The sequence below is a fragment of the Capricornis sumatraensis genome, chromosome 5, assembly GCF_032405125.1.
Source record: "Capricornis sumatraensis isolate serow.1 chromosome 5, serow.2, whole genome shotgun sequence".
Classification (NCBI taxonomy): domain Eukaryota; kingdom Metazoa; phylum Chordata; class Mammalia; order Artiodactyla; family Bovidae; genus Capricornis; species Capricornis sumatraensis.
In genome coordinates this window covers 64,445,220-64,468,226 of record NC_091073.1, presented here as the reverse complement: position 1 = coordinate 64,468,226, position 23,007 = coordinate 64,445,220, and the positions used below count along the sequence as shown (strand labels likewise).

At 38.5% G+C, this 23,007-nt stretch overlaps 2 protein-coding genes across 3 annotated transcripts; one reads left to right on the top strand and one right to left on the bottom strand.

The window, feature by feature from the left end:
- Window positions 1-1,426: 1,426 nt before the first annotated feature.
- Window positions 1,427-7,951, bottom strand: THAP5 (THAP domain containing 5). Of its 2 annotated transcripts, none has more exons than XM_068972941.1 (3): window positions 7,872-7,951; window positions 4,929-5,121; window positions 1,427-4,423 (listed from the first exon to the last, which is right to left on the bottom strand). In XM_068972941.1, the coding sequence occupies exons 1-3, from the start codon at window positions 7,949-7,951 to the stop codon at window positions 3,509-3,511; spliced, it is 1,188 nt and encodes a 395-aa protein (XP_068829042.1). In that variant the 3' UTR covers window positions 1,427-3,508. The 2 variants fall into 2 exon arrangements, with proteins under 2 accessions (XP_068829042.1, XP_068829043.1); XM_068972942.1 differs by lacking the exon at window positions 7,872-7,951 and adding an exon at window positions 7,410-7,466.
- Window positions 7,952-8,289: 338 nt separating this feature from the next.
- DNAJB9 (DnaJ heat shock protein family (Hsp40) member B9) lies at window positions 8,290-13,511 on the top strand. The gene is made up of 3 exons (XM_068972759.1): window positions 8,290-8,432; window positions 10,512-10,737; window positions 11,671-13,511. Exons 2-3 carry the CDS (start codon window positions 10,521-10,523, stop codon window positions 12,123-12,125), a joined length of 672 nt encoding a protein of 223 aa, XP_068828860.1. The 5' UTR covers window positions 8,290-8,432; window positions 10,512-10,520; the 3' UTR covers window positions 12,126-13,511.
- Window positions 13,512-23,007: the final 9,496 nt, after the last annotated feature.

Here is a 23,007-nt window from a genome sequence, read left to right as displayed (position 1 = left end):
AATTATCTGGGAAAGAAAAGAGGAAATAGTTTGTGGTGGGGATAGACTTCGACAACAAAAATCAATTAATAGGTGGCATAGCACATAACTGGTAAATTGTACTGTCCACTGGAAACATAGAATGTTTCAAAGACTATATGAAGATCAATATCCTTCCCTAAACATTCTCAAGGTATGAAGGACATATTTATTAAGAAGGTTCTTTATTTTAAATAATAAGAAATTCTAAGGAGGCAAATTCAGAATATTCATCCAAAGCTTTATTGAGTGAATATTACATTATCAATGAAATAGAAGTGAAGATGAGCCCTGGCTATGAAGCCAGGGATGCTCTCTCTTGTCTGCTTTTACTTCATCACATTACCTTCCCCCATCCCACGTTAACACGTCTCTTTGATCCTTAAAAGCTGTACTTTCATTTATTCAATTAACACTAGAATTAAAAAAAAAAAACAACCATAGTCAAGTTGAACAGAAAGCCATAACATCATATTAAAAAAAGGATAAACAAAACCAACTATACTTCAATAAAAATTAATTTAAAAAACGTGTTTAAGTACTGCTACAGTGTTATAATACAAACCCTGTAGAAACAAAGAAAAAACAATTTTGATTGGTAAAAGGGATGATATTCCCACAAAGCTGAAATGTAATTTTAACTGGTTGAATTTAAAGAATAAAATAAGCAGAAAGACAAAGTCAGCATGTTTGAGAAATGCTAAGAATTCGAGTATGGCTAGAATACAGGATGAACAGAATCACAGAGGATTATATACATGATGGAAACAAGTTCTGCTTTATTCTGTAAGTATTAAAGGGTGATTATCGATTTCTGAGCTAGGAAATTTAAGTGGTACACAGGTGATAACAGCTAGATGTAGAGTTTAGGTAAAAAACTTAACAGTAGACTCCAGGAAGATACAAAAGCAGAGATCCAAAATATAGGTACTATTAGTTAAGAAGTTCCTATAATAATCCAAGTAAGAAACAAAGTTGGTCAAAACCCCCAAATAAAATTTAATAGTTAACTGAGTTAGGCTGGAACATTCTGAACAGACTATACGAGAGTATCTTAGATACTTGTAATATAGTAAAGAAATACAACTAGTTTAAATTATTCCTGCTGCTGCTGCTAAGTCGCTTCAGTCGTGTCTGACTCTGTGCGACCCCACAGACAGTAGCCACCAGGCTCCCCCGTCCCGGGGATTCTCCAGGCACAAACAGTGGAATGGGTTGCCATTTCCTTCTCCAATGCATGAAAGTGAAAAGGGAAAGTGAAGTCGCTCAGTCGTGTCAGACTCTTAGCGACCCCATGGACTGCAGCCCACTAGGCTCCTCTGTCCATGGGATTTTCCAGGCAAGAGTACTGGAATGGGGTGCCACTGCCTTCTCCTAAATTATTCCTGCTGCTGCTGCTAAGTCGCTTCAGTCGTGTCCGACTCTGTGCGACCCCACAGACGGCAGCCCATCAGGCTCCACCGTCCCTGGGATTCTCCAGGCAAGAACACTGCAGTGGGTTACCATTTCCTTCTCCAATGCATGAAAGAGAAAAGTGAACGTGAAGCTGCTCAGTCGTGTCCAACTCTTAGCGACCCCATGGACTGCATGCAGCCTACCAGGCTCCTCCGGAGTGGGGTGCCACTGCCTTCTCCTAAATTATTCCTGAGTAAACTATAAATAGAAAATAACTATAATGTACAACACTTTATAATGACTTAAAAGGGCTATTTACATTGAGTATGTATTTTAAATATTATCAAAACAGAACTTAATATATCAACTTTATTAATTATATGTACATAATTTATGCAAAAATGTTACCTTTTTTCCCCCCATGGTTATAAGGACACCTCTGATCAACTTTTTTATAATTAGCTGACACACATTCATATAATACTAATTAATTTTATTAGCCTAAAAAACTAAGTGAAATATAACCTCAAATAATCATCGACTTAGAAAAACAATTAAAATACTATCTGCTGTGTAGTCAATTATTTATTGAGCACGTCCTATTTTTCAGCACCAAAACACATTTATTACCTTACAGAAATCAAAAAAACCACCCTTCCTCTCTTTCTTAGTTGTCTCCCTAAGGTCATTACCATGTGCGTGTGCTCAGTCGCGTCCAGCTGTTTGCAACCCCATGGGCTGTAGCCTATCAGGCTACTCTGTCCAAGGAATTTTTTAGGCAAGAATACTGGAGTGGGTTGTCATTTCCTGCTTCAGGGGATCTTTCCAACCCAGGGATCAACCTGCATCTCCTGAACTGGCAGGCAGATTCTTCATCATTGCACCACCTGGAAAGCCATGGTCATCACCACCTATCTATAATTTCTTTTAATAAAATACATGTTAAGTGGGAAGGTATAAGAATTAATCTATTATTCTGGAATTTTAAAATGACACATACACACATTTAAAGGTTATACATTTTAAACAGATTCAAACTGTTAATTCCTAAAAAATATTTTAAAAATTAACCTCATTGAAATTTTTGGTTTATAAAAATAACTTTATTGCAGGGTGTCAAGTTTAAATAATTATGTATTATGATGGTCAGCTACATAGAAGATTTTCTTTCAATTTAAAGTACCTCTGCTAAAAATTAGGCCAATGGTTGATTCCTTATTTTAGTTCAACTGGAATAAAACCTAACAGGAGTATTTTCCGGTAAAATACAAAAACTATTAGTCGCTCAGTCATGTCCAACTCTTTGTGACCCCATGAACTGCAGACCTCCAGGCTCCTCTCTGTTCATGGGATTCTCTAGGCAAGAATACTGGAGTGGGTTGCCATTCCCTTCTCCAGGGGATCTTCACGACCCAGGGATCAAACCTGGCTCTCCTGCATTGCAGGTGGATTCTTTACTGCTTGAGCCATCAGGGAAGCTGTATAATACAAAAAATTACAGCCCAAAGGTCAAGCAACACAGAATTTAATACATATTGGGAAGAATTTAACAGGTAATAGTAGAAAATTCTAGCCAGCATCTACTTTTGTGTAAGATTATCATACAGAAAACTTTTTCTATTAAAAGTATCTTCTAGAAAGGGAAGAAACTATAAAGAAACAGACTCTGTAAGATCTAGTTAAGTGCTCTCCTTCTACAAATTAAGAGACTGGGACTCAGTCTTAATAAGTAACTTGTCCAAGACACACCTCAGTGGTACAATCAGGACTGATTCTGGAACCTGACTTCTATTCTGGGCTCTTGTTTACCATATCTGTGTTCTCTCATTTTACGACTGAATTATATTACTTATTCACTATGTTTTTACTTTAAATTTGGAAAATTAACAAGCAATGAAATGTCATACCCAACAACTCTTGAGTTGTCTTCAAAAAATGAGCATAATAATAATAGGATGCAGTTCATAACATTAGAGCACTTGCTTAGCTTCATTAAGGTTAAGAACTTTACACTGGCAAAAGTTCACTTTACACAGAATTTGGTTTGGCTAACAGAAATCTTACATGAAAGTCACACACTTGGAAACCTCTTAATCTATATCATAGTAACTTCATACGTTGTGAAATGGTTTTCTATAATCTTGACATTTTCTTCAGATGGCCAGTTTTCCTGTTTTAGCTGCCTTATAAGAGCTTCCAAAGACTTCAATCTCCCTAGAGTTTGTTGTTCCTGTAACTCAAGAAGAGTTATCTTTGAATGTAGTTTAGACACTTTCTGCCAAAGATGTTCCTTATTTACATCTTGTCTGCAGTAAGAATGCTCAATCTGTAAAACTTCTGTCTCATAGGCTACATCCTTGTATGAGTCTTCAATGTCTAGATCTTCTTCCATTTCCACTGTTTCTTTGGGGGCAGGTATAAAAGAATTAATTGCAGGTTTGGAATTTTCTGTAGGTACAAAAATGGCAATAATGGATTCTTTATCTGTGTTTAATTCTTCAACTGTTTGAGTAACTGTGCTGAATATGAATGGATTTTCCTGTGCTGACTTAATTTCCACAGAATTATTTGTAAAGTTTGGGTTAGCAAGATGATTAGTAGTTATTTCAATCACTTCTTGGGTTTCTAAAGGCTGCTGAATACCCTCTAAATTTGAAGTTGTCAAAGTAATAGTTGTAGAACTTAGATTCTCAAATGATGTGTGAAAACCACCTATACTCATGTCTTGGTTAACTGATGTTTCCAAGGCAGATTCTGGTTTTCTGGTATCTTGTTTAACTAGACTAAGAGTTAATATGTTACTTTGCCCACTTTCTGCTTTTGGATCTGGTGGCTTTACCAAGGCAGATGATTCAAGTAATTCTGCATGTTCAGGGAGGAGATCTGTATTAACTGTATGCTTCTTTGGCTCATTTGATGCAAAAGATTCTTCTGACTTGGCTTTTAGGCATACTTCTTTCTCACTTTTCAATTTTTTCTTCTGAGATTTTTTTTTGGAAGGATCTTTCTCCTATAAAATAACATTTTCAAATTCTAAAAAAGATGTCCTTACTAGGCTTTATCCTCTTATTAGATAGTGCTGACTATTTCAGTACAACTTTTAGTAGTATACTGGCCAAACAAATTTATTCAGCTAAAAAATGTTTTCAGTAACAGCTCAAAATATACTTGAAAGCATTTTTTAAAAAAAATTATGCATAATCAATATATGAAGAAAAATCTCAGATCATTCACAAGACTAGTAAAAAAATCTTAGATCATTAATTTACATTAAAAACTCAACCTGATATTTTATGTATGTGTTATCTTTGGCTCCTCTTAAGCTATGCTTCAGAATGGTTTATTAAAAAATTATCACTTTCAGTAAAAGTACACATTAGTTTTCCTTTCTCAAGTATGTGTTTTCCCAACAGTTATTTTTCACTCTCCTCCCCTCTTCCTGACTACCTGCCACCCTGCAATCTGCCACCATACTCAGTATTAGCCCCTTCTCCCCTACTCCCTGCCTCCAATACCTGATTGTCTTCAGGCAAAGAAAATATTGTTGGAATTGCAGTTTGTTTCAAATAGCGAATACCCCATCTGATGTCAAGAGAGTCAGGAGTAAAATGGTCACTACACAGGAACTGGTATTTACTTGGAACCCATGAATCTCGTTTCATATTCTTTAACCATTTTTCAAGTCTTTCTTTGTCATGGAGAGGAAACCTGAAATTAAAAAAAGGAAAATTTTGCTATATTTTAACAATAATGCCAGACTCCAGGCCTGTATATAGGGGTAACCTAAGGGCCACAAAGACAAGACAACCATTCCTACCATACAACAGCATCTTCATGACAACTACTGTCATATCATCTCTGCAGCAAAGAAAGCTAAGATATGAGATGTGTAGCCAAAGCTTTTGTTCGACAAGACTGGTTTGTAAAACATAACCCAGGATCCCTTCAAGTAAAACATGTTACTACAAAGGATAAAGTCTATTCGTATTTTCTACGGATTATGTTTCTTTTTCATTCTGCTGTATAGTCTGTAGAACTAGGGAAGAGTTTTGTTAACTAAAAAGTCCTACTCAAATATACTTCAAAGTAATATAACCGTTTCCTGTCTATAAGAAGAATTAAACCTAAGGCTTTTATATTAATATTTTTAAAATAAGGAGATGTTAATTCAAAAAATGGTTTAGCTAACATAAAATGAATACTGTATCTTATAAAACTACTAATATTCCATTTTCTTTACTGAAATCAGCCTCAATTCCAACCATCTGTAATCTAGCCCAACATTTCTAGTCTTCTTTAGCCAGTGGTTTGGGAACTCTAAAATTCAAGTATTCAAGTTCTGAAAGTGAACTAAACATGTTAAGAGGGCAGACTCATATTTTATAATAGGAAACAAATAGAAAAGACAGAGAAAGGCAAGAGAGCTCTTTATATATGTTGTTCTTGTACCAAATAGCCTGGATATTCAGAGTTGGCTCTAACACACTACATGTTTTAGGGTAAAATTTGGACTTGCTGCAGAATTTGACAGAAAACTTTATTCTACCAGTGTAAACAGGTTTGCATTAAACAACAGTGATTTGTATTTTTTTTGAAAATTTTATAGGAACACAGGCCAAGACACATACTATATAATAATTTCCTATTTTTAAAAAGGAGTAACAAAAGGTTCTCATACAAGAAGCAGCTGTTAAACATTTCTCCCAATTACAACCATTTATGCTTTGCAGTAGTAAGATTTTATAAAAAATAAATACTGATAACTTAGTAAGATGCTAGATGAAAAGAGTCTGGGTGCTTTGTAGGAAATAATTTTTAATGCTGATATCATTCCATAGGAAAAAAAATCATATTATCTGCTTTTGGAAGTTTTTTACCATTGATACAATATTCATACACAGTTTGAAAAGTTTTTAACCTTACATATATCAGTAACTTATACTATAAAGATGATAAGCATAATGAGAAAAGGCATTTAGTGGCAAAAAGAATTTTACTTTCAGAGGACTTAGAATAATCACTGCTATAAACTGAGCACTATATTCATTGAATTTCCTAATTAATATAAATTTATTTTGCAGAACGCGACAGTGTAAGAAAATTCTTCAAGTTGGATGCTATTAGGGGACTGAACACATAAAATTTTAAAAAGTCAATAAAAAGTTCCATTTCCAGTAAATTCACATTTTGAGGAATAAAAATCTATAATTGACTTTCTCTGGCATTATTATTTTTCTCTCCTTAAAAATAATAACTATGCAGTTCACAAGACTAAAGAAGTCCTAGTCTGAGGTTATGAGCCCCCCAAATCTAAGGCCAAATAAATATGGGAAATATGGTGTTAAGTTCAACATGATTCTTTGCTACAAACCTCCTCAGAGCCAGTGATATTCATATACCAGAGTATATTTATCCCCCTAAAACATCTCTGCAACCTGTGGAAGGGCTTCAAGGAAGATAATTCTGGAAATATGGCACATACTTCTTCTCTATTGTTCCAAATAAAAATGAGTACTTTTGGGGTTCCACAAAAAAATATTTCGTGGCTATAGTTATTTGGAATACATACAGTAATTTGGAATAAAGTGGAATATTCCCTACTTTTCCAGAGTTCGCTTTCTGCCACTTCACTTTTAGGAAAAGTTAGGTCTAACAGGTATTAGGGCCCAAACAAATTTTTCGCTTTTACGAAATAAAACCAATTGCTTCCTCGCTTAGAAAAGCCTTCCTAGGAACACTCTACGTTGGGAGAGGGGGGAAAATCTGTTAGCCCTTACTTACCTGCTCCCTGTACGAATGAAGAATTATCTAGAGCCCTGAGCAGGTGACATTATAATTCCGCCTCCGCCACAAAACTTTCAAGATAAGTTACCTGATCTTTTCTGAAAAGCCTCAGTTTTCTCAGGAGAAAATGGAATAACATCTACGCGACCTAACTCACAGGAGGTGTAAGATAAACTTGGAGGGCACCTTCCCATTCGGCACGTTTGATGCACCTGAAGTGATTCCGTTCAGTTCAGTCGCTCAGTCCTGTCCGACTCTTTGCGACCCCATGAATTGCAGCAGGCCAGGCCTCCCTGTCCATCACCAACTCTCGGACTTCACTCAAACTCACGTCCACTAGCGTTGTTCAATGAAATGAGGTCAGGGGAGGTTGGGAAACGCTCTGAAAACCAGAAGTATCGCTCAAACTTTACCGCTTAAAATGCCCTGTTAATACCCTCAACAGACCCCTAAGGCTCGCCACACGCCCAGCGTCCTCCCTAGATATGTCAGAACATTTCCAGATAGACTCAACTCGCGCCTTCGCGCCTTCCTCCTGCGCAGAAATCAAACACTCCCGGAGAACCGAGGACAAATTTACAGAGCAGACAGGAGAGACGCCAAACCCTAACCCCAAACGCCACACTACAGCGACCCAAAGGCAAGCTGAAGCTTCCGCGTTAGGGGCAACTTACGGGTAAAAACTAAGCTTCCGCTCTTTATTATTTCGTCCCCGGCGGTTCTTACAGCAAATCGCCGCGCAATAGCGGGGCATCGCTGCAGCGCAGCCACACGAGACCCGAGCCGCCAAGGGGCACAGGATGGACTTCCTCACCGAGGCGGAGCTGCAGGTCCTTGCTGCCCGAGGTATCGCGCCTGCGCCTGGCGAGGTAGAGTGGAAAGACTCGGCAACCCTGAACTCACTTCCGTTTCCGCCGGCTTCGGTTCGGCCCTTTTGGGGGTTGGAGCCGGAAGTGACGCATGGGCTGATCAGCAACAACAGTTTTCCACGTGCGCGTAGGGCGCCAGGGTCAGGTGGGGAGGCGGGAGCCAATAGAAAAGCGTTTCGTGTAGGTCTTCTCCTGAGGTTTAGGCGCCCGCAGCTACCGGCCAGCCAGTGGGGAGCGGGCTGTGCGAGAAGGTGGTTGTGAGAGGCGTGTGAGGTCGGCGGACAGGAGGCAGTGGGCCCGTATCGGCTCACGGAAGCTGCTGAGGCCGGAGTGAAGGCCGAGCCGAGCGGCCGTGTGGAGTCGCTGGTTAGTGTCGCCGGTCAGGAGCAGCAGCAGCTGGAGGTTGCGGACGAGAGACGAGGCCGAGGTCTCGGGGAGGGGGGTTAGGCCTCGGTGTCCGCTTCGACCGCCGCTAGGGCTTCGGGCTGCCCGGTGTTCTTGAGGAAAATAATAGGGGGAAGGTGATGGCAGAAACACAGCGTAGTGCGGTTTGTCGTGGGGTTGTGCTGCTGGCTTTCTCGGGCGTCGGGCAGCTCCTCTCAGACCCCGGGTGGGACTCCGAGCCCTTCAACCCAATGGCTGCATCTGGTCTGCTAGGGCGAGTATGGGTGAGGGCTGACGGTCTAGCCCAAGCAGTCACCGGCTCTGGGGAGAGAGACCCCCGGGACTGTCTGCCTGGTCCCTCTTAGGAATGAGGAGTCAGTATAAGTCAGTCAGTCTTCTAGGAAAGTACGGGATATTCACCTTGAAACTGAAATGAAGTTTATTAAACCAGGAAGGTACCTCTCTGCCAGTGTTAGACCCGCCCTTTGGCAACGGCCGCAGTACATGCTCGGTTTGTGTTCGTTTAACCAGGAGTCTGTACTTGATCCTTGGTACCCGTGACTGTGACTAACTCTCTGGAAAGAAGTGATCTGTCTGCTAATTACGCTCCAAACGGGCCACAGGAGAGGAAGGCAGGCAGTTTCCACAAACCAGAGTGTCTTTCGTCAGACGTGTTATATTCAAAAAACAGGATCACTTCTTTTTGAATCGCGAACCATTTAATCTGTAGTCTCGAGAATTCCAAGTTGTAGTCTAGGTGGAAACTTCTTTGAGGTTAGAGAAATAGTTTAATGACTCCTGAGAAGTTTGAAAGTAAGTTTACCTTATCTGTAGTACAAACAATGAAAGTTCATTTTTTTTTGGCAACCTTAGCAGAAATCCTAAATTTTGTTAATTACTAGTTTTTAACAAAACATATATCCATGCTTTTCTATTAAATGTTTGAGCTCTTACAGTTTTTTTTTTTTTTAAGAGATTACGTTCTGTTGTGGTGAGTTTTCAATATTATTGTGATATTGAGATTCTCTAAGTGCAATCCTTGGCTCCTTTTACCGAAATGAAAACTGAAAATTTCTTTGTTGCCGTTGAGTCACTAAGTTGTGTCGGACTCTTTTGCAACTCCGTGGACTGTCGCCTACCACACTTCTCTCTGCCCATAGGATTTTCCAGGCAAGAATTGTGGTGTGGGTTGCCATTTTCTTCTCCGGGTTCTTCCCGACCCAGGAATTGAACCTGCGTCTTCTGCTTCGCAGGCTGATTCTTTACCACTGAGCCATCTGGGAAGCCTGTTTCTTAGGGAGGGAAGATTACTACTAATTTAGACATACGGAGCTATTTACCTTGGTAATGAGCTTTTTTCCCGTTCAATTTCTTTAACCCCCTTGAGAATATACATCGGAGAAGGCAATGGCAACCAACTCCAGTACTCTTGCCTGGAAAATCCCATGGGCGGAGGAGCCTGGTAGGCTGCAGTCCATTGGGTCGGGAAGAGTCGGACACGACTGAGCGACTTCACTTTCATGCATTGGAGAAGGAAATGGCAACCCACTCCAGTATTCTTGCCTGGAGAATACCAGGGACAGGGGAGCCTGGTGAGCTGCCATCTATGGGGTCGCACAGAGTCGGACACGACTGAAGAGACTTAGCAGCAGCAGCAGAGTATACATTCTTGAATATTAGGATTCTTTCAGAAAGTATTTTGATTTTCCACCCTTTTTACAAGGCTTGCATGTAATGAGGCTTTGATAGTAACTGATCAAATATCCGTTATTGAATATTTTTGTATCTGTTTATGGCCAGAGTGTTAGTGGAAAGGCAAAGCCATGAAAGAGTTTTCTCAATTTGGTTGAATTATATTTGCTTTCAAGAAGATTACTACCAATTAAGGGAGTATAAAGCCTGTACAAATTAAATAACATGGAAACAAGTACAAGATACACTATATAGGCTTAACATTTTGGTACTGCATTAGTGTACTTTAAATCCTAAAAGCTCACTCAGTTCCTTTTAAAAGAAAAATCTAAAGATTAGTTCCATATTTTTTTTTCTTTTCTTTTTTAGGATATTGAAATGGCTACTCCCCAATCAGTTTTCATTTTTGCAATCTGCATTTTAATGATAACAGAATTAATTTTGGCTTCCAAAAGTTACTATGATATCTTAGGTGTGCCAAAGTCGGCCTCAGAGCGCCAAGTCAAGAAGGCCTTTCACAAGTTGGCCATGAAATACCATCCTGATAAAAATAAGAGCCCTGATGCTGAAGCAAAATTCAGAGAGATTGCAGAAGGTATGTAAATGACTATCTCCAAGGTCTCAAAGGTATTAAGTAGTAAAGGAAAAATGATAGGTAAGAAGTTTGTATATATTTGAAGGTTTTGTTGGAGATGAGAGGTAAAGTGGGATGTATACGTAAATGTAGTGAGAGTCTCAAGGGTGTTTTCTTATAACATTTTGATCCTGGATGTATGGAAGTATATACTTTTTTGGGCATTCAGATCTAAAAATGTTGAAAATGTATTATTTCATTCTTTTATTATTTATAAAATTGCTTATTGTTTCTTAACATAGAACAGGGAACTTTAGATACTTCAAATTTAAAGTTTTTATGAAATACGGAGATTAAATATAAAACTTGAGCATAAAAAAATTAAATAGATTTTAAGTGCCATTTTTTTTTTCTTCCTCACTTGGTCTACATCTCAAAGCCACATTTGTCTTTAAAGGAAAAGTGTTAAACAAGTTTTGATTTAATACTAATTCTGAAACAGATTGCATCTCCTGAGCATTCAGTAGTTAATTGTTGGCTGGTGGTAACTGGGAGTTGGAGTTAAACATTTACTTCAGCTAGTAAGGAGGTGAAAAATCTGAATTCCTCTTAATTTGCTCATTAAATTCTTTAATGCAAGTAGTGACTTTACACAAATAGTATGAAGAATAACTCTGAAATTGTTGCCCATATAATTATTTTTAGTAATGGTAGCATTTATTTAACATTTATTGTATAGATACTAGAGGCAGGTATTGTGCTAACTGCTGATAGCATACAGTGGATAAGACAAAAAGTCCCTGCCTTTTGTGACTCTTAACTTTACTCTTATGCTTGTAGGCTTTGGTTTTATTTGTGCTGTGAAATCTTTTCTAAAATAGATAAATTTAAAAGGCTTAGATATATGTAATTTTGTTTCTCTTCAGCTACTAAAGTATTTTTATTTCTTTTCAGCATATGAAACTCTCTCAGATGCTAATAGGCGGAAAGAATATGATACACTTGGACATAGTGCTTTTACTAATGGTAAAGGACAAAGAGCTAGTGGAAGTCCTTTTGAGCACTCGTTTAACTTCAATTTTGATGACTTATTTAAGGATTTTGATTTTTTTGGTCAAAACCAAAATACTCGGTCCAAGAAGCATTTTGAAAATCACTTCCAGACACGCCAAGATGGTTCCAGTAGACAAAGGCACCATTTCCAGGAGTTTTCTTTTGGAGGTGGTTTGTTTGATGACATGTTTGAAGATATGGAGAAAATGTTTTCTTTTAGTGGTTTTGACACCACCAACAATCGACATACAGTACAGACTGAAAATAGATTCCATGGATCCAGCAAGCACTGTAGGACTGTCACTCAACGAAGAGGAAATATGGTTACTACATACACTGACTGTTCAGGACAGTAGTTGGTTCTTTTTCTGTTCTCATTAAACCCAATTAGTTGACTCCTCTTCAGTATCTTTGATGCAGAAAGAATTTTTTTGTGAACTATTTTGACAAGTGCATGATTTCACTTAACTTAATATAGCTATTAAATATATTTAAATTGTTTTTGACAATTCAGCAACATTTAATTAGGAGACCAATAGCTAATTAATTTCCCTGATTAGAAAAGGTTCTTTACAAAAAGATACTATAATTCTGCCTGGTCTTTTTTTCTCTACTTGTCCTTGGGCTTATTAACATGACCAGTATCATTACCAAGGAAAGAATTGACTTTGCCTGATAAATATTTAAAGGTTAAACTTTAAAAGTTATTCTAGATTTAAATTGTGTGAACATGAATTATTTTTGGGGAGTGAAACCTTTGCTAATTTAAAATTGCATGCTCTGTGGCATCTCTGACTTAGATTGCAAAATATATGTGAAACTGTATAATTCAGTTGTTCAGCAAAGGATGACAAGCAGTATCTTGTTTAATTTCCACTGAGAGCTTGAAAAAAGTATGGTTTAATAAGAACCATGCAGAAGAATCGAGTAAAGAAAATGATTGTGTTGCTCATAGTCTTATTTAACACCAAAAGACAGTTGAAAGCTTCAGAAGTATTGCCAAAAGATTGTTATCTGTTTGATCCCTGGCTAATGATTTTGTAGTGTTGAAGTCATAGCTGTTTTACACATCTTTTCACATTTCTTTCTTAGTTGGCCCTCTTGATCTTAGTGTCGATTTATGTATTTTTGTGTGTATGTGGTTTTTCTTCTTTGCACTCATCTTTAGAGATTGACTAATACCTCATTCTGTTTATAAAAACAGCCAGTAATTTCTGTGCAACCTTATTATGTGCAATATTTTTAAATCCTAAGAAATGTGTGCTTTTGTTTTCAGATGGACTTATTTCTTTAGTTCTGCACTTGTTCCATGTTGTACTCCATATGAGTACTAATCCTATGGATACATATTAAAACTAGTAAATATCTCATACAGCTTTGTGAGTGAGAGAAATATAATATTTACAATATGATCTCTTGTCATTTTATTCTTAAAAGTTTATTCTGCAGTTCTGGAGGGTATATAAGCAATTGAGCTGCTAATGCTGATCATAGACTGTATTCTAGAAGTTTGAAGATTTTGTTAATTTTGGTATATTTGCTTGCTAGGAGCAAGTATTCTTGCCACTGGTTTGTTCCGCTTCAGGGTTGGTTGGGAAAAAGACTGCATGAACCTATATTTGTTAGTAATCGTCTTTAATTTGAAATCTGCAAAGAAAATGAATATTATATTTATGTACCTTTATTAGTTCCTAAAAGTTATACATACTGCTTTCATTTGATAATAAGAAAATCGCCTGCCTTGAATTTTGGTCTAAACATTCTCTGTGGCCTATTAAACAGAAAAGGCAAAAAAATAAGCCCCCCCCCCAAAAAAAATTCAAATCACAAACATGAAAGATTATTTTATCTAGTTTTAAACATTTATTTGACCCCCCCCCCCCCCCGGCTTTTTTTTTTAACTTCCCATTTGGCTCTTTGGCATACTTTTTGCAAGGGAAAATGTACCGTGAGTCATACACACTTACGATACAAGCTAAATATAAAGAAAGATGCTTAGATAATCTATAGGTATGTGTGTGTGAGTAATTAGCTGTGTAAGCAACTAGAAATTAGAGCAGTAATCAGTATAACAGTTTCCTCCATAATTTAGAATTTTTTTCTTCATAGTTTGTATAGGTTGAATGTACAAAGAGAACAGTGAACTCCTGTAGTTATGCATGACCAATATGATAGCTTAATCTTTACTCCCTATATAAGTCAACACAAAATCTGTCACCTTTTTTCCTTCTGCATAAAATAGTGACATAACATGACTTTATATTTTTCTTGAGCTAACGTGTAATTCTTCAAGTTTGGGGATTGAGTATGTCTTGCGTTGGGTACTGTAGTGCATGTGGTAGGTTTGAAGTTCTTTTGGTGCTCTAAATTGGTAGGCAGTTTTGTGCTCTAAATTTCAGATCCAATTCTGAGATCAGTTCCATGAAAATTTAGGTTGCCTAAGGTCAGTTAAGAATTTATACATTCATGAAGTAGTTATTTTAATTTTTTTAAATAAAAAGCACACTAGGGGAAATGGTGCAATGGCACTCCACTCCAGTACCCTTGCCTGGAAAATCCCATGGGTGGAGGAGCCTAGTGGGCTGCAGTCCATGGGGTCGTGAAGAGTTGGACAGTCTGAGCAACTTCACTTTGACTTTTCACTTTCCTGCATTGGAGAAGGAAATGGCAACCCACTCCAGTGTTCTTGCCTGGAGAATCCCAGGGATGGGGGAGCCTGGTGGGCTGCCGTCTATGGGGTCGCACAGAGTCAGACACGACTGAAGCGACTTAGCAGCAGCAGCAGGGGAAAATGAGACCACTGTTGAACAGAATACAGAAATTTGTATCAGCAGTAGGTCTCTAAAGTTTATATTGTTCATGTTAATGCTGGCACCTTTAGTTCCATGTGACATACTGAATAAAGTCACTCATGGTTGTTTCCTGCCTTGGTTCCAATGACAAAATATAATGAAGCCATAGTTCAGTCGCTCAGTTGTATTCAACTCTGCGACCCCATGGACTGCAGCATGCCAGGCTTCTGTGTCCAGCACCAACTCCCAGAGCTTGCTCAAACTCAAGCCCAATGAGTTGTTGATGCCATCCAACCATTTCATCCTGTGTCGTCCCCTTCTGCCTTCAATCTTTCCCAGCATCAGGGTCTTTTCAAATGAGTCAGTTCTTTGCATCAGATGGCCAAAGTATTGGTGTTTGAGCATCAGTCCTTCCAATGAATATTAAGGACTGATTTCCTTTAGGATGGACTGGTTGAATCTCCTTGCCGTCCAAGGGACTCTCAAGAGTCTCTTCCAACACCACAGTTCAAAATTATCAATTCTGCGCTCAGCTTTATAGTCCAACTCACATCCATACATGACTACTGGAAAAACCATAGCTTTAACTAGATGGACCTTTCTTGGCAATGTCTCTGCTTTTCAATATGCTGTCTATGTTGGTTATAGCTTTTCTTCCACAGAGTAAGCGGCTTTTAATTTCAAGGCTGCAGTCACCATCTGCAGTGATTTTAGAGCTCCCCAAAATAGTCTGCATTGTTTCCCCATCTATTTGCATGAAGTGATGGGACCAGATACCATGAACTTAGTTTTCTGAATGTTGAGTTGTAAGCCAACTTTTTCACTCATCTTTCATTTTCATCGGAGGCTTTTTAGTTCTTTGCTTTCTGCCATAAGGGTGGTGTCTTCTGCGTATCTGAGGTTACTGATATTTCTCCCAGCAATCTTTATTCCAGCTTGTGTTTCATCGAGCCTGGCATTTCGCATGATGTACTCTGTATATAAGGTAAATAAGCAGGTAACAGTATACAGCCTTGAGGACTCCTTTCCTGATTTGGAACCAGTCTGTTGTTCCATGTCCAGTTCTGTTACTTCTTGACCTGCATACAGATTTCTCAGGAGGCATATAAGGTGGTCTGGCTTTCCCATCTTTTTCAGAACTTTCCAGAGTTTATTGTGATCCACACAGTCAAAGGCTTTGGTGTAGTCAATAAAGCAGAAGTAGATGTTTTTCTGGAACTTTCTTGCTTTTTCAGTGATCCAACGGATGTTGGCAATTTGATCTCTGGTTCCTCTGCCTTTTTTTGAATATCGAAGTTCACGCTTCACGTACTGTTGAATCCTGGCTTGGAGAATTTTGAGCACTACTTTGCTAGCGTGTGAGATGAGTGCAGTTGTGCAGTAGTTTGAACATTCTTTGGCATTGCCCTTCTTTGGGATTGTAATTAAAACTGATCTTTTCCAGTCCGGTGGCCACTGCTGAGTTTTCCAAATTTGCTGGCATATTGAGAGCAGCACTTTCACAGCATCATCTTTTAGGATTCAAAATAATTCAACTGGAATTCCATCACCTGCACTAGCTTTGTTCATAGTGATGCTTCCTAAGGTCTGGTTGACTTTGCATTTCAGGATGTCTGTTTCTAGCTGAGTGATCACACCATCGTGGTTGTCTGGGTCATGAAGATCTTTTTTGTATAGTTCTGTGTATTCTTGCCACCTCCTCTTAATATCTTCTGCTTCTGTTAGGTCCATACCATTTTTGTCCTTTATCGAGCCCATCTTTGCATGAAATGTTCCCTTGGTATCTCTAATTTCCTTGAAGAGATCTCTAGTCTTTCCCATTCTGTTGTTTTCCTCTATTTCTTTGCACTGATCACTGAGGAAGGCTTTTTTATCTCCTTGCTATTCTTTGGAACTCTGCATTCTGATGCTTATATCTTTCATTTTCTCCATTGCCTGTAGCTTCCCTTCTTTTCTCAGCTAATTGTAAGGTCTCCTCAGACAACCATTTTGCCTTATGCATTTTTTTCTTGAGGATGGTCGCTACCTCCTGTACAATGTCATAAACTTCAGTCCATAGTTCTTCAGGCACTCTCTATCAGATCTAATCTAAACGAAGCCATAAACATGCTTATAAAATAACATCCAGGAGTTTTGAGGCATGATTATACAAGAAGGGGTATAGGGCAAAGAGGTTGAATTGAGAGGTAAATCCGAGAACCATAGTTAAGGTGTTGGAGAAGCTTTTAAGTCTCAGATTTTTAGGAAGAAATGGGCCAGAGCTCAATTATGTTAATTCATTGAAGAACTGCATTGGGAACCCTTCCCCTTTTGCCTTCAAGTAGACTATTGACAGCTTTTTCTTAAGGTCAGAGACTTAATGTAACTCTTCAAAGAAAAGGATTATTTCTGGGCAGGCTCCCCAGTTGTGGGCATTGAGATGACATGATAGGTTGACCAGAGGTGAATTTTCACGTGGTAGTGGAGAGGGTGGTGTTGAATAATACTAACACTCCACTCCCAGAGTAAATAAAACCTTATTTTGATGTGTAGGGAGCAATAATTTCTGCATCCTGACTACATACTTAACTGAAGTTGCCTGCAGGTTGAAATACCCTGACAACTTACAAGAAACTGTAGCTCCTACTGAAAAAAGAGCTGTAATGCAGGCATACATTACTGTTGAAGAAACTGTTTTTCTCTGTGCAAATTGAATTCCTTCATAAACACATACATATGCTCAAGGAATTCAGACATTTAAGGAAAACCAATGGTAGGGAATAGAAGCCTGGACATCGAACCCTGTATTTACTGATTGTCTATGTAGGCCTCATTGAGAAGGTGAGTTTACAGACTTGAGTTACGTGTATGAAAGATGGAAATGTGTAACAAGTTCTAGGAAAAGTGAAGAAGCCAATATAGCTGGAGGTCACTGATAAGACGAAGTAGTTGGAGATGAGTCTATAAAGATAGTGAGGTAGGTGGGCAGGACAGAGCCTGCAGGACTTTGTCAGCTTTTGTAAAGATTTGACATTGGAATGTGATAGCTGAGTTCTGAGCAAATAAATGAGTATCTTTCATAGATTTTAGAAGGATCATACTGGTTGCTGTGTTGATAGTAGACGATAGAGGGGCAATGGTGGAGTAGAGAGATCAGTGAGACTGTTTCCATATTCCTGGATGAGAAATTAATGCAGCTCACACACTGCACCAGTGGGAATGGTTGCAAGCAGTTGCCAGTAGGATTTGTTTAACAATTGGATATAGGCGTGAAAGAGGATAAAAAGATTATTCCAAGCTTAGTGTTTAGAGAACCAGAAGGACAGTTGTCGTTAACTTAAGATGGGGAAAGCTGCAAGAAGACATTTAAGGGGAAAGATGGGAAGTTCAGTTGGACATACAATTTTGAAATAATGTATATACAGGCTTAGAGATAGGCCTGGAATTTGGAGAGAGCTGAGCTGAAGATGTATATTTTTGAATTGTCAAAATATAGGGAATATTTTAAACCACAAGTCTAAATTAAATCACCAAGGGAGTATTTATAGATATAAAAAGAAACAATCAAAGAACTAAGCCCTCAAGTGCTCTAAAATTAAAGGCAAAACAGCCCCTCCCCTCCCCCCAAAAGCATGAGGAGAAAATGAGAAATACAGAAAGATATCTCAGAAGAGGCAGCCAGTGAGTTAGGAGTTTTGTGTCTTGGGAGAAAGTGAAAAAAAGTTTATCAAGAAGTAGAAAATGGGGCTTCCCTAGTAGCTCAGAGGTGAAGAATCTGCCAATGCAGGAGACACAGGTTTGATCCCTGATCTAGGAAGATCCTGCATGCCACAGAGCAACACAGCCCATGTGCCACAACTACTGAGCCTGTGCTCTAGAGCCTGAGTCGCACACCAGTCTCAGTAGTTGGAGCACGTGGGCTCATAGTTGCAGTGCCCAGGTTTAGGGCACACAGTCTCAGCAGCTGTGGCTCAAGGGCCCTAGAGCTCATGGGCTCCAGTAGTTGGGGCACTTGGGCTTAGCTGCTCCATATCGAATCCATGTCCCCTGCATAGGCAAGTGGATTCTTAACCACTGGACCACCAGGGAAGCCTCACCATTAGAGATTTTTAAAGAAGACTGGGCTTTTCTCTTTGTACCCTGAACTGATAGCTGAATTTTTCAGTTAGGAACCAACTTCATCTTAAATGTTACAGAATCTTGGCATTGGTAGGTTTAATGTTTGTGGCTTCAACTATTTGGGACAGACTCCAAATTTCTATAGTATAAGAATTTGTGATTTTTTTTAGGTATAAAATGGAATTCCATACCATACTAGTGTATTACTAGGTAGTAAATAGACTAGCCACCTATCCAGTATCTACAAATCAAAATATCTTTGAATAGCTTGTATTTATCATTGTGTAGGCATTTAAAGAAGGAAATCATATGCTAATGGTGTTCACTAAATTAGAGATAAAAGTCTCCTTCTTCAAAGTTGAGGCTATTGTAGTCTTTTTCATGTGAAGATTGGTTACTACCATGATCCATTTACCAGATCAAATCTTTTGTACCCACTGCGTTCTATTCTGCCCCATCCTGCCTCTGTCAAACCTCAATTTCCCTCATTTATTTGAATACCTGTTTTGAATTTTAACTACTGGCCTGGAGGGAGTCAAATCTACACCTGCAAACTCATTGTTTTCACCTTCCCTCCACCAATCTATGCTGCTGACATCTCAAAGATGCTTCATGGTAGTCTTTTTTGGGTTATGACATATTATATAATTATCACTCACTAAATTAGCAGCTTAAAATAAAAAATCCACTATTTAATTTTTTAAACTTAATTTCTTATTATTCAAATATAATTTCAAGTAATAATGACCACTTGAAAAATATATGTTGGTATTGAAAGAGCAATAACATTTTCTTGTTTTAAATGAATTTTACTATTTTCTACATTATGTTTCATAATTAGAAATGGAATGGATTGGTGTTTGCTAATGCATAATTATTTGGTTATTTGTATTCATTCTTATAATTTAGATAATACTGATTCACATCAGGAATATAGACCCACATACATTAGAGATGTAAGATACAGAGAAAAACATTTTTCTTTCCTTTTCACAGAGGGTTTTTGTTCCTTCACTCCATTGCTTGTAGGTAGAGGTGCTATGTTAGTTGGAATAAGCTAATCTACACTGTGATAATATATCAGTCACATTCATTTTCTTAAATATTGAAATAATATCAAAATAAATATGCCTAATGACTGTACTACTTAAGGCTATATTTAAAAAAAAGAATAGCTGTAAACTGTGTTATTTGTGTGTTCAATGAAAATAAGTATGGGAAACACTAGTTTTCTTTATTCCCCTGAAGTGAAAGTGAAGTCGCTCAGCCGTGTCCGACCCTTTGTGCCCCGTGGACTGTAGCCCACCAGGCTCCTCCATTCATGAGATTCTCCAGGCAAGAATAACTGGAGTGGGTTGCCATTTCCTTCTCCAGGGGATCTTCCCGACCCTGGGATTGAACCCAGGTCTCCTGCATTGCAGGCAGACCCTTTAACCTCTGAGCCACCAGGGAATCCTGTATTCCTCTAAGATTTCTCAATTTTTTTTTTTTACATGCATAGCTCCGAGAAGCAAATATAGTTTGAAGCATTTCTAAATCTATGATCAAAAAAACCCTTTTTCTAGGAGCATCTCTCTGGACCAATTAAGTAAAAGAATTCCATGTAACACTCTGGAAACTCTGGACTACCAATACCTTTAAATCTAATAAGAACACACTTTTGTGGAAAAGGCAAACTTAAAAACTTTAAAAGTTTTCCATAAATAAGTGTTAGGATTAGTGTCCCTTATAGCACTACTATGGGGCAGTAGAGAAAATTTATTAGAAGAGTGATTTGAAGAGACAGTCATGTCATTGAAAGTGTAAAGCACATGTGTATAGTATTACTTTGCTTTTATTTGTTATAAACATTACAAAGCTCTGGATTAACGTTAGATTTTGGTCATCAAGATAGAATACATATGCTTAAGAGATACATTATACATAGTATAATGCACCTTAAGGGATCCAAGCCTAAAAGTCCTCTTTTTCTTATTCTCAGAATGCCCACTGACATCTCTGTGTTGGTTTGCCACCTGGAAAATGACATTAAAAATATGCATATAATAAACTAGTATTGGAGAAAATTCAGTATCAGAAAATTCACCTGGATGGAAAAAAAAAAAGCGCAAAGATAAATGCATCCATGCTCATTCATAGCTGGCAATTTTCTTTCTTCATTGAGAAAATGGAAGAATTCTGAAAAGAACTTCCCAAGTTTCCCATCATCTTCCAATAGAGGCTGCTCCACTTCCTCTGCCTTTCTAGGAGCCCACCATCATCAGTAAACTCCTTGTGTTCCCTCCTAAAGCCAACTCCTCCACCATAGACTGGATCACATCTCTCAGAACATTCAAAAATATTCTTCAGAAACTCTTCCCTCTTGTTCCTGTTATCAGTTTTTTGCTTTCCATTCTATAGTTCCTACCAGGAAACAAACCTGTTGCTGCTGCTGCTGCTGCTGCTAAGTCGCTTCAGTCGTGTCCGACTCTGTGTAACCCTGTGCGACCCCACCAGGCTCCTCCATCTATGGGGTTTTCCAGGCAAGAGTACCAGAGTAGGGTGCCATTGCCTTCTCCAAACCTATTGCTAGTTCTATGTTAAAAAATTTTTTTCTCTTGACTCTACTTTTCCAACCAGTTGCTGTCTCATTTCTTTGCTCATCTTTGTATCAAGACTTCTTCAAAGAGTTTCCATTCCCACCAGAACTCTCTACCAGAACTACTCTCATCAGGGTTGCTGATGAGCTCCACATTGCATATCAATGTCAAATAACAAATAAATTGGCCACTTTTCAGGCCTCATCTTACACACAGTTCAACATTCTCTTCCTTAATATATATCTTGGCTGAGCTCCCAGAACACCAAACTCTTGTTTTTTCTTATCCCTCATTGATTGCTTCTTAGTTTTCTTTGCTGATTCTTCTCTTCTTTGTGTCTTCTCAGTCTTGGTTCTTCCCTCTTCTCTTTCTTCTTCTTCCCTTCCCCTTTCATCTGTTACCTTTCTTCTCTTCCTCTTTTTGTGATTTTAAAGTCATCGGTACAACTGCCACTTTCAAATTTCTGTCTCTAGACCAACTCTTTCTCCTAAACTCCAATTCATATATTCAACTATCTACAGCTCTTTTCAACATATCTAAAATAGAATTCAAGATATTCCAACTCAAGTCTGCTTCATCTCAGCTGATTTTCAATCCATCCTTCCAGGTGCTCAGGTTAATTCTTGGTTTCTTTCTTGCTCTTGCAATCCCACCACATAGCCAATTCTACTGGCCATATCTTCAGAATATTTTCAGAATCTCACAACTTTTTATCACCCTAATATTAATAACACCATCATCTCTCACATGAATTAGTGGGGTCAAAGTGTTGACTAAAAAAGATGTACAGCTTGGAGTTGCAAGTTAAGTTTTAGTTGGGGCAAAATGAGGACTGCAGCCTGGAAAGCAGCATCTCAGATAGCTCTGAGTGACTGCTCCAAAGCAGCAGTGGGTGAAGGTCAATATATAAGGTTTTGGTGAAGAGGGAGTTCAATACCATGAAGCCCTCATTTTACAAAAGATTTGTTGTTGTTGTTGTTAGTCATGAGAATCTGATGTAATCATGAAGGGATTTAGTACTTCTCTAGATATGAGGAGATGGAAGGATTGAGATAATAAAATCTGTTCCTAAGAACATCCAACTGTCCAAAGACCTTTCCCACCAGGGATCCAATCAGTCAATCCTAAAGGAAATCAGTTCTGAATATTCATTGGAAGGACTGATGCTGAGGCTGAAACTCCAATACTTTGGCCACCTAATGCAAAGAACTAACTCATTGGAAAAGCCCCTGATGTGGGAAAGATTGAAGGTGGGAGAAGAAGGGGATGACAGAGGATAAGATGGTTGGATGGCATCACTGACTCGATGGACATGAGTTTGACCAAGCTCCGAGAGTTGGTGATGGACAGGGAAGCCAAGTGTGCTGCAGTCCATGGGGTTCCAAAGAGTCGGACATTGCTGAGTGACTGAACTGTCCCACTAGATTCCCTGGAGCACAGAGTGCCTCACTCCACCCTGAAATCCCTCAGGGATTGTTGACGGTCAACAGCCATAGCAGCCCTGGGTTCATTCTCCATAGAGGCAGATGGCAAATGCCTTGTTGTTCAGTCATTTGCAATGCTCTTGGTAAGTGCCAGTTTGTAGTTGAAAAAGGTATATTTTCATCCTTTTTTCCTTATAGTGTGTCATCAAATCAGCAACTAAGATTATCCTTCTAAAAGGTAAGTCTGAACTTGATATTTCTCTGCCTAAAGTTTTCTATTTACTCCATTCTCATTCTCAGTAGAAGTTAGTTGTTGTTTAGTGGCTCAGCCATGTCCTACTCTTT

Bases quoted from the DNA above. Each gene is read 5' to 3' on its own strand.
- DNAJB9 (XM_068972759.1), top strand. From the start codon at position 10,521: ATGGCTACTCCCCAATCAGTTTTCATTTTTGCAATCTGCATTTTAATG. The intron at 10,738-11,670 runs GTATGTAAATGA...ATTTCTTTTCAG, and splicing joins ATTCAGAGAGATTGCAGAAG to CATATGAAACTCTCTCAGAT.
- THAP5 (XM_068972941.1), bottom strand. From the start codon at position 7,951: ATGCCCCGCTATTGCGCGGCGATTTGCTGTAAGAACCGCCGGGGACGA. The intron at 5,122-7,871 runs GTAAGTTGCCCC...TTTTAATTTCAG, and splicing joins CGGAAGCTTAGTTTTTACCC to GTTTCCTCTCCATGACAAAG. The intron at 4,424-4,928 runs GTATTGGAGGCA...GTTATTTTATAG, and splicing joins CTTTGCCTGAAGACAATCAG to GAGAAAGATCCTTCCAAAAA.